This window comes from Nomascus leucogenys, chromosome 21, assembly GCF_006542625.1.
Source record: "Nomascus leucogenys isolate Asia chromosome 21, Asia_NLE_v1, whole genome shotgun sequence".
NCBI classification, from domain to species: Eukaryota; Metazoa; Chordata; class Mammalia; order Primates; family Hylobatidae; genus Nomascus; species Nomascus leucogenys.
The window spans coordinates 43,113,129-43,125,199 of NC_044401.1; the positions used below are offsets into that span (position 1 = coordinate 43,113,129).

At 40.3% G+C, this 12,071-nt stretch overlaps 1 protein-coding gene across 3 annotated transcripts in view; it reads right to left on the minus strand.

Moving 5' to 3' along the window:
• KPNA1 (karyopherin subunit alpha 1) overlaps nt 1-12,071 on the minus strand; it is a 94,638-nt gene that overhangs the window by 22,449 nt on the left and 60,118 nt on the right. For all 3 annotated transcript variants that reach the window (XM_003275522.4, XM_030802155.1, XM_030802156.1), the window contains 4 exons: nt 10,219-10,350; nt 7,992-8,080; nt 7,551-7,650; nt 5,581-5,744 (listed from right to left, as the gene is read on the minus strand). In XM_003275522.4, the coding sequence (XP_003275570.2) occupies nt 5,581-5,744; nt 7,551-7,650; nt 7,992-8,080; nt 10,219-10,350 (485 nt within the window). The remainder of the gene's footprint in view (nt 1-5,580; nt 5,745-7,550; nt 7,651-7,991; nt 8,081-10,218; nt 10,351-12,071) is intronic.

Sequence of the window (12,071 nt, forward strand, 5' to 3'; positions counted from 1 at the left end):
TGAAGATGATAAGAGATTAAAGACAGGCATAGGAAATTATAAGAGTATTGATTGGGGAAGTGACAAATGTCCATGAAATCTTCACAATTTATGTTCAGAGACTGCAGTAAAGACAGGCATAAGAAATTATAAAAGTATTAATTTGAGGATCTAATAAATGTCCATGAAATCTTTACAATTTATGTCCTTCTGCCATGGCTTCAGCCGGTCCTTCGGTTCAAGGTCCCTGACTTCCCGCCTAACTGGGAGACACCTCCGAGTAGGGGCCGAGAGACACCTCATACAGGCAGGTGCCCCTCTGGGACGAAGCTTCCAGAGAAAATATCAGGCAGCAATATTTGCTGTTCTGCAATATTTGCTGTTCTGTGGCCTCTGCTGGTAATCCAGGAAAACAGGGTCTGCAGTGGACCCCCAGCAAACTCCAACAGACCTGCAGCTGAGGGACCTGACTGTTAGAAGGAAAACGAATAAACAGGAATAGCATCAACATCACCAAAAAGGACATCCACACCAAAACCTCATCTGTAGGTCACCAACATCAAAGACCAAAGGTAGATAAAACCACAAAGATGGGGAGAAACCAGAGCAGAAAAGCTGAAAATTCTAAAAACCAGAGCGCCTGTTTTCCTCCAAAGGATCGCAGCTTCTCGCCAGCAATGGAACAAAGCTGGACAGAGAATAACTTTGACAAGTTGAGAGAAGTAGGCTTCAGAAGGTTGATAATAACAAACTTCTCCGAGCTAAAGGAGCATGTTCTAACCCATCGCAAGGAAGCTAAAATCCTTGAACAAAGGTTAGACCAATGGCTAACTAGAATAAACAGTGTAGAGAAGAGCTTAAAAGACCTGATGGAGCTGAAAACCATGGCACAAGAACTTCGTGACGTATGCACAAGCTTCAATAGCCAATTCAATCAAGTGGAAGAAAGGATATCAGTGATTGAAGATCAAATTAATGAAATAAAGTGTGAAGACAAGATTAGAGAAAAAAGAGTAAAAAGAAATGAACAAAGCCTCCAAGAAAAATGGGACTATGTGAAAAGACCAAATCTACGTTTGACTGGTGAACATGAAAGTGATGGGGAGAATGGAACCAAGTTGGAAAACACTCTTCAGGATATTGTCCAGGAGAACTTCCCCAACCTAGCAAGACAGGCCAACATTCAAATTCAGGAAATACAGAGAACACCACAAAGATACTCTTCAAGAAGAGCAACCCCAAGACACATAATTGTCAGATTCACCAAGGTTGAAATGAAGGAAAAAATGTTAAGGGCAGCCAGAGAGAAAGGTCGGGTTACCCACAAAGGGAAGCCCATCAGACAAACAGCTGATCTCTAGGCAGAAACTCTACAAGCCAGAAGAGAGTGGGGGCCAATATTCAACATTCTTAAAGAAAGGAGTTTTCAACCAAGAATGTCATACCCAGCCAAACTAAGCTTCATAAGTGAAGGAGAAATAAAATCCTTTACAGACAAGCAAATGCTGACAGTTTGTCACCACCAGGCCTGCCTTACAAGAGCTCCTGAAGGAAGTGCTAAACATGGAAAGGAACAACCGGTACCAGCCACTGAAAAAACATGCCAAATTGTAAAGACCATCGACGGTAGGAAGAAACTGCGCCAATTAACAGGCAAATTAACCAGCTAACATCATAATGATACGATGAAATTCACACATAACAATAATAACCTTAATTGTAAATGGGTTAAATGCCCCAATGAAAAGACACAGACTGGCAAATTGGATAAAGAGTCAAGACCCATCGGTGTGCTGTATTCAGGAGACCCATCTCACGTGCAGAGACACACATACACTCAAAATAAATGGATGGAGGAAGATCTACCAAGCAAATGGAAAGCAAAAAAAAAGCAGGGGTTGCAATCCTAGTCTCTGATAAAACAGACTTTAAACCAACAAAGATCAAAAGAGAAAAAGAAAGCCATTACATAATGGTAAAGAGATCAATTCAACAAGAAGAGCTAACTATCCTAAATATATACGCACCCAATACAGGAGCACCCAGATACATAAAGCAAGTCCATAAAGACCTATAGAGACTTAGACTCCACACAATAATAATGGAAGACTTTAACACCCCACTGTCAATATTAGACAGATCAACATGACAGAAGGTTAACAAGGATATCCAGGACTTGAACTCAGCTCTGCACTAAGTGGACCTAATAGACATCTACAGAACTCTCCACCCCAAATCAACAAAATATATACTCTTCCCAGCACCACACTGCACTTATTCTAAAACTGACCACATAATTGGAAGTAAAATACTGCTCAGCAAATGTAAAAGAACAGAAATCACAACAAACTGTCTTTCAGACCACAGTGCAATCAAATTAGAACTCGGGACTAAGAAACTCACTCACAACCGCACAACTACATGGCAACTGAACAACCTGATCCTGAATGACTACTGGGTAAATAACAAAATGAAGGCAGAAATAAAGATGTTCTTTGAAACCAGTGAGAACAAAGACACAACATACCAGAATCTCTGGGACACATTTAAAGCAGTGTGTAGAGGGAAATTTATAGCACTAAATGCCCACAAGAGAAAGCAGGAAAGATCTAAAATCAACACCCAACATCACCATTAAAAGAACTAGAGAAGCAAGAGCAAACAAATTCAAAAGCTAGCAGAAGGCAAGAAATAACTAAGATCAGAGCAGAACTGAAAGAGACACAGACACAAAAAACCCTTCAAAAAAATAAATGAATCCAGGAGCTGGTTTTTTTTAAAAAGATCAACAAAATTGATAGACCGCTAGCAAGACTAATAAAGAAGAAAAGAGAAAAGAATCAAATAGATGCAATAAAAAATGATAAAGGGGATATCACCACTGATCCCACAGAAATACAAACTACCATCAGAGAATACTAGATGGTAGTAGCCACACCAATAAACTAGAAAATCTAGAAGAAATGGATAAATTCCTGGACACATACACCCTCCCAAGACTAAACCAGGAAGAAGTTGAATCCTTGAATAGACCAATAACAGGCTCTGAAATTAAGGCAGTAATTAATAGCCTACCAACCAAAAAAGCCCAGGACCAGACAGATTCACAGCCAAGTTCTACCAGAGGTACAAAGAGGAGCTGGTACCATTCCTTCTGAACTATTCCAATCAACAGAAAAAGAGGGAATCCTCCCTAACTCATTTTATGAGGCCAGCATCATCCTGATACCAAAGCCTGGCAGAGACATAACAACAAAAAAGAGAATTTTAGACCAGTATCCCTGATGAACATTGATGCGAAAATCCTCAGTAAAATATTGGCAAACCAAATCCAGCAGCACATCAAAAAGCTTATCCACCACGATCAAGTCAGCTTCATCCCTGGGATGCAAGGCTGGTTCAACATATGCAAATCAATAAATGTAATCCATCACATAAACAGAACCAACGACAAAAACCACATGATTATCTCAACAGATGCAGAAGGCCTTTGACAAAATTCAACAGCCCTTCATGCTAAAAACTCTCAATAAACTAGGTATTGATGGACCATATCTCAAAATAATAAGAGCTATTTATGACAAACCCACAGCCAATATCATACTGAATGGGCAAAAACTGGAAGCATTCCCTTTGAAAACCGGCACAAGACAAGGATGCCCTCTCTCACCACTCCTATTCAACACAGCGCTGGAAGTTCTGGCCAGGGCAATCAGGTAAGAGAAAGAAATAAAGGGTATTCAATTAGGAAAAGAGGAAGTCAAACTGTCCCTGTTTGCAGATGACATGATTGTATATTTAGAAAACCCCATCGTCTCAGCCCCAAATCTCCTTAAGCTGATAAGCAACTTCAGCAAAATCTCAGGATACAAAATCAATGTGCAAAAATCACAAGCATTCCTATGACAAAGGGCTAATATCCAGAATCTACAAAGAACTTAAACTAATTTACAAGAAAAAAACAACCCCCTCAAAAAGTGGGCAAAGGATATGAACAGACATTTCTCAAAAGAAGACATTTATGCGGCCAACAGACATATGAAAAAATGCTCATCATCACTGGTCATCAGAGAAATGCAAATCAAAACCACAATGAGATACTATCTCACGTCATCATTAAAAAGTCAGGAAACAAGAGATGCTGGAGAGGATGTGGAGAAACAGGAAAGCTTTTACACTGTTGGTGAGAGTGTAAATTAGTTCAACCATTGTGGAAGACAGTGTGGCAATTCCTCAAGGATCTAAAACTAGAAATACCATTTGACCCAGCCATCCCATTACTGGGTATATACCCAGAGGATTATAAATCATGCTACTACAAAGACACATCCATGTTTATTGCGGCACTATTCACAATAGCAAAGACTTGGAACCAACCCAAATGTCCATCAGTGATAGACTGGATTAAGAAAATGTGGTACATATACACCATGGAATACTATGCAGCCATAAAAAGGATGAGTTCACATCCTTTGCAGGGACATGGATGAAGCTGGAAACGATCATTCTGAGTAAACTATCACAAGGACAGAAAACCAAACACTGTATGTTCTCACTCATAGATGGGAATTGAACAATGAGAACACTTGGACATAGGTCAGGGAACATCACACACCAGGGCCTGTCGTGGAGTGGGGGGCAGTGGGAGGGATAGCATTAAGAGAAATACCTAATGTAAATGATGAGTTAATTGGTGCAGCAAATCAACATGGCATATGTATACCTATGTAACAAACCTGCATGTTGTGTACATTTACCCTAGGACTTAAAGTATAATTAAAAAAAAAAAAAAAGAAATGGCTAAAATATATAGTAGTCTAATGATTAAAGAATACAAAGGATTACTTCCCAGATTTTGAATGATGTACTTCAGACTCCTGCAGCATCATACTGCCATTAATTCACATTGGCACTACATTATTGATCTGCATCCAGTCTGTAGCCTGCTATAATCCCAGAGTTTTGTATTTTGTATTAATACATTATAACTACCTAATCTATTCCAAATGTCATGTTTGAGACGATGTCTCTTTGCATCTACTTTGTACTTTAAATCTCCCATACCTTGTAACTGTACCATTTCTCCATTATGTTACCACTTTCATTTTTTTCTTCTGTAGTATCTAAAAATTTGATTAATACAGTCTCAAATTATTTATGTCACGAGTAAATCTTCTACTCCGTTATCAAAAGCATCACAGAGATGATAAAGCAAAATAAGATTCAATTTCTGATACTTGTTTAAAATAAGCTCTAAATGAGACAGACAGATAAGGAATGACTATTTTAGGGGCAGTATGCCTTCTGATGTCCGCTGGTTGATCTCAGGCCATCCAGTATGAGCCTGGCACTACACATATCAGAGTTTTCCCAATGTTTCTGCTAAAGGCCTGCTAACAGCAGAGGAGTAAGAGGTTCTCTATAAGCCTCAATAAAACAAGACAAACAGATCTGACATCAAAATAAACAAGTAACAAAAACAGTAGCCCAAAGCACAATAAATCAATTATCATGTACAATCAATTAATATTTAAGTATTAGCAGCTAGAAAACTAGTACCAAGGGAAAGAAAGTGGACACACTTTCTAAAAGATATCTTACATCAGCAGTTCCACAAGTCTCCTACATACTCCTGCATCGATGACTGCTTGAATTTTATCATTGGGTCCATCTGATAGATATGAGAGGGCCCAGCAGGCATCAGCCAGTACATCAGTGTCACTGACAAACAGCAACCAGGAAAGCACATTCAGACATGGAGAAACCTGTAAAAGGAAAATGATGATTATGAAATTCAATAGACTAAAAGCCAGAAGTGAGGTGAGATACTCAAGAAGGCAACCAGGCATATACTTGGTGACTTCTAGGGTGATTTACACTTCTAAAGATGAAGCAGCAATTACCTAAGTGGCATTTCCATCTTTGGCAATGTTGTCAGTGATCTTGCACTAATCTGTAGTCAAAGCCCAAGGAAAATAATTTCAGACAGCAAAGTTTTATATACATCAATTCTTGGAGTGAGACTCCCTGTCAAAACACATTCTTTGTGGACTAAATAGGTAAAAGAACTTTCACAAATGCGAAAACAAGGAAATTCTGTATTTTAGATACTTTGCTATAGACCAAACATGCTAAGGTTTTGTTCAGTGAAAAATGATTCCAAATTAAAAACAACTAGAAAAATACCCCTGTTTATTTTAATATCCAGAATCTGCAAGAAATTCAAATCAGCAAGAAAAAAACAATCCCATCAAAAAGTGGGCTAAGGACATGAACAGACAATTCTCAAAAGAAGATATACAAGTAGCCAACAAACATATTAAAAAATGCAGCCAGGCGCAGTGGCTCACGCCTGTAATCCCAGCACTTTGGGAGGCTGGGGTGGGTGGATCACCTGAGGTCAGGAGTTCGAGACCAACCTGGCCAACATGGTGAAACCCCGTTTCTACTAAAAATACAAAAATCAGCCGGGCGTGGTGGTATGTGCCTGTAATCCCAGCTACTCAGGAGGCTGAGGCAGGAGAATCACTTGAACTCAGAAGGCGGAGGTTGCAGTGTGCCGAGACTGCACCACTGCACTTCAGCCTGGGCAACAAGAGCAAAACTCCGTCTCAAAAAACCAAAAAACCAACAAACAAAAAAACAGATGTTGGCATGAATGTGGTGAAAAGGGAACACTTTTACACTGTTGCTGGGAATGTAAACCAGTATAACCACTATGGAAAACAGTGTGGAGATTTCCTTACAGAACTAAAAGTATATTTACCATTTGATGCACCAGTCCCATTCCTGGGTATCTACCCAGAAGAAAAGAAGTCATTATACGAAAAAGATAGTTGTATACGCAGGTTATAGCAGCACAATTCACAATTGCAAACGCATGGAACCAGCCCAAATGCCCATCAATCAACAAGTAGATAAAGTAACTCAGGACTGGAAAACCAAACATCAGATGTTCTCATTCATAAGTGGGAGGACGCAAAAGCATAAGAATGATACATTGGACTTTGGGGACTCAGGGAGAAAGGGTCAGAGGTGGGTGAGAGACAAAAGACTACACACTGGGTACAGCGTACACTGGTTGGGTGTTGGGTGCACCAAAATCTCAGAAATCACCACTAAACAAGTAACTCATGTACCTAAACACCACCTGTTCCCCAAAAACCTACTGGAAAAAAAAAAAAAAAAAAAGAAGAATCTCATGGACTCCCAGAGAACTCACAGACCACACTTCGAGAACCACTGTTTTAAGAGAACTGAAAGGATAGTCTCTTAATACAGTATACTAATTGTATGAAGCCTAATTTCAATAAGCTTTACAAATTATTCCTTTATACTATGCTTTATCTGCAGTCTCATCCTAAATGTGCACCTTCAAGCTATGCTCTAAATTTGCTTTTTAAATAATAAAGAGAACCAACAAAAACAACAACAACCCTGTTTCTCCAAAAACAGATAAAATTCTAACATTTTAAATTTTAACAAAAATTATCTTCCTGTTCACCTTACCACTGGCTGCAATACTCTTAATTGTATTTTTTTTGCCAGTGTCCCAAAAGCATAGTCCTTACCTTTGCAAATTCTGGAGGTGGACTTTTCCCTCTACAGAGATTAGACAAAGCCCATACTGCATTCCGGGTCATGGTCAGGCGGTTTTGCTTTGAAAATAACCTACAAGCATGATGGTACAATGGTAAACTATATAACAGACAGTGATTATCTGATGACATAAATACTAAATAATAATACTTTTGATAAAGAGATGTCTTCAGATAGCTTTTCTCCAGAACATTAAAACTTCATTAATTCTGACGCAAGTAATTCAGAATTCAGAATTTTGGCACGGAAAAAGATAGGGTGCTTGAGGAAATGATCTAAACAAGAAAATATCTGGAATTAAAAATAACACTAGAAAATCCAAAATGATTTCCAAAGATGTAATGCTTTCTGAGGAATCTCTTACATTTTTATTCTCAAAAAGAAAAAAAAGGAAGAAGGAAGAAGAAACTTACTGCAAAAGAGGGGGAAGGATATTGCAGTCTAAGACATAGTCCCTGCACATGGTACTATCTCCAGCAATGTTGCCAAGAGCCCAGACTGCCTGTGAAAGAATCATTCATTAATAAAGGTTACATAGTTTAATTCCCTCATAATTCTTTCAGATGCCAGTATATCACAATAACACGTTCATCGAGGAGTCAAATGAAATAGTTGTAGGATTGGGGGAGGAAGATAAATAATATCCTAAAGTGTACAACAAACAGAAGGTATTCGGTTTATTAAAGGAAAGAACTAATTCATTTTTGCTTTTGTTTTTTGAGACAGAATCTCGCTCTGTCACCCAGTCTGGAGTGCAACACAGTGAAACTCTATCTCTACTAAAATACAAAATTAGCCGGGTGTGGTGCCAGGTGCCTGTAATCCCAGCTGCTCGAGAGGCTGAGGCATGAGAACTGCTTGAACCTGAGAGGCTGAGGCTGCAGTGAGCGGAGAGTGAGCCAATGCACTCCAGCCTGGGTGACAGGGACAGATGGAGGGAGGGAAGGAAGGGAGGGAGGGAAGGAAGGAAGGGAGGGAGGGAGGGAGGGAGGGAAGGGAGGGAGGGAGGGAGGGAGGGAGGAAAGGAAGGGAGGGAGGGAAGGAACAGAGGGAGGGAGGCAGGGAGGGAAGGAAGGTAGGGAGGGAGGGAGGGAAGGAAGGCAGGGAGGGAGGGAGGGAAGGAAGGTAGGGAGGGAGGGAGGGAGGGAAGGAACAGAGGGAGGGAGGAGGGAGGGAAGGAACAGAGGGAGGGAGGCAAGGAGGGAAGGAAGGCAGGGAGGGAGGGAGGGAAGGAAGGTAGGGAGGGAGGGAGGGAAGGAAGGGAGGGAGGGAGGGAGGGAAGGAGGGAAGGAACGGAGGGAAGGAAGGGAGGGAGGGAGGGAAGGAAGGGAGGGAGGGACGGAGGGAAGGGAGGGAGGGAGGGAGGGAAGGAAGGGACGGAGGGAGGGAGGGAAGGAGGGAAGGAAGGAACAGAGGGAAGGAGGGAAGGAAGGGAGGGAGGGAACGAAAGAAGGAGGGAAGGAGGGAGAGAAGGAGGGAAGGAGGGAGGGAGTGACGGAGAGACGGAAGGAGGGAAGGAGAGACAGGGAAGGAGGGAAGGAGAGAAGGAGGGAAGGAGAGACGGAGGGAAGGAGGGAAGGAGAGACAGAGAGAGAGACAGAAAGATGGAGAAAGAAAGACAGAAAAAAAGACAGACAGTATTTTCTTGCTTACATTAACAAAACAGTGAACAAAAAGAAATTTGTTTTCTGTACTTTTCTGCACAAAAGTGGCAAAGACTAGCCACTTCCTTTCTTTTTTTTTTTTTGAGATAGGTCTCACTCTGTTACCGAGGCTGGAGTGCGGTGGTGTGATATCAGCTCACTGCAGCCTCCGCCTCCTGGAGCTCAAGTGAACCCTCCCACCTCGGCCTCTCAAGCAGCTGGGACAACAGGCGTGTGCCACCAGGCCCGCTTACTTTATTTTCTGTAGAGATGGGGTTTCGCCATGTTGCCCTGGCTGGTCTTGAGCTCCTGGGCTCAAGCAATCTGCCCATCTCAGCCTCCCAAGTGCTGGAATTACAGGCATGAACCACAGCACCTGGCCTACTTTCAACACTTGAAATTTCTACAAGAAAAAACCTCTATCAGTAACTGCTTACATGGTCTAAAAAAGTACATATATAGGGCTTAAAGAATGTCAGGTTTGGAAGGGGAAGATTATGTGTCTAAGAGAAATTCTGCCTACAGTCACTAAGAAATTTTCTATTTGGTTAAGACTAAATTTCTAGAACACGCCTTTGTCACAATCCATAGATTACCACAGCCAAATGGTGAAACTCAGCCCCTTATTATGAAGGGAATTTTTGGGTTTTTTGTTTGTTTTTCTTTTTTCGTTTTTTTTTTTGAGACAAAGTCTTGCTCTTGTCACCCAGGCTAGAGTGCAATGACGCGATCTCGGCTCACTGCAACCTCCGCCTCTCGGGTTCAAGCAATTCTCCTGCCTCAGCCTCCCAAGTAGCTGGGATTACAGACACGCACCACCATGCCCGGCTAATTTTTTATTTTTAGTAGAGACGGGATTTCACCATGTTATCTAGGCTGGTCTCGAACTCCTCGTGATCCACCCACCTTGGCCTCCCAAAATGTTGGGATTACAGGCGTGAGCGACATGCCCAGCCAAAAAATTTCTTTCACCTGTTTCTTTTTGTTTCATTTTTACCTGTTCCTGGACATCTTCAAACTCTGAGCTGAGCAACTCTATGAAGATGGGCACAGCTCCTGCCTGAATCACAATCCGGGTCTGAAGAGAATTTCCTGAAGCAATATTTGTCAGTACCCAAGCTGATTCAAACTATAAAGATAAAAATAATTTTCATTATCTTTTTAGAATGTAAAAGTTTGTTTACTTATAACAGTAACATTTTCTGTACATGAAAAAAAGATTCTGAGATCATTATTTGCACATAACCTATCAGTTGAGTATTATATTAATTTTAAAAGAAGAATATCCAGAAGAAATACCTCAACCTAGAAGAATATTCAGGGTGTCTAAAATTTCAGTTCAAGAAAGAGTAAACATGACACCATAAAAAGAATGAGGGAGTGTTACATATGCTGATATGGAATGATCTCCCAAGATATAAATGAAAACAAAATGCAAACAGTGTACATTAATATGGCATTGTACCATATTTTCTAAAAGCATTAAAAAGGAATATATGCATTAATTTACTTATTGCACAGATTATCTCCAGAAGGAGTTAGAGGAAACTAAATACTTGTTGCCTGCATGGAAAGGTGATGGTAACTAGGGAATAAAGATGAAAAAGACATTTTTCACTGGAAAGCCTTATGTGCCTTTTAGCCTGTACCATGTATGTTATCTAATAAAAAAGATTTAAAAACTTCTGTAGAATGGGCAAAGTAAAATGGGGAGAGAATATTAGTGTGAAACAGAAAATACAGGCACAGTGAAAAAGGCAAAAGGTATCAAACGATAAGTAAGTGAAAGGAGTTAACAGCACATAATGAAAAGAAATGACAACTTCAAAGCATAAGAGCTTCCAATAAATGAGAGGGCTCCAAACCAAAATACAGAGATAGGACTTTTTGGGCATTCTTAATAGGGAGGGAAAAATGAAGGTAAACTGGCTAAAGGTTGATATATAGCATTACAGCATTGGTAAACAGAAGAAATAAAGGAAATTATGGCCAACAAAAAATAGAGCATACTACTGAAATATATCTCTAACACTAACTTGACTCTTTAGCCTAATATTGAGAACTCCAATAATGAACTCTTTTCTATTTAGTTAAGAGTTCTTAATTACATTTCAGGTTGTTTCTTCCACCATTCTGTCTTCTATTTAATAAAGCACATACACAGAAGAAAAGAAAAATTCCACGGCATGTCCTTTAAATCAGAGAAAATAACAAGTCATCATCAAATGACCTGTGATGCTTCTAAGCTTCCAGATTAACTAAAAGGTAGCTGTCAGGTAGAAAACTAAATTCATTAATCTTTAGGAATAGAGGAAGACAGAGGAAAATGGGCAATCCGATCAAATCATGTTCAAAGCTATGTTAATGATAGAAAATTCATAGCAGAAGACACATAACCAATGGATGTTCCAAAGAAAACTATAAAAGTGACATACATGAGTGAGGTAAGGTGGTTTAGTAGCAGCAGGGAGGCCCAGAGTAGGAGTACTTCAGTTAAAGAGCCCGTATCTGGTCCCTTTTTGTTATAACAAAAGTTCTGGGGACTTGCAGATTAAACCCCAGATATCATGAAATAAAAATTCTTCCTATATTCATCTCTATGATTAAATTACTAATGAAAGCAACACTCAGACCCTTTCAGTACGTCTGAATTAAAACTTGACATTTGTACCGTACTTTATATTTTCTTTTTTGAGACAGAGTCTCGCTCTTGTTGCCCAGGCTGGAGTGCAATGGTGCGTTCTCGGCTCACTGCAACCTCCGCCTCCCGGATTCAAGTGATTCTCCTGCCTCAGCCTCCCAAGTAGCTGGGATTACAGGCATGTGCCACCATGCCCGGCTAATTTTTGT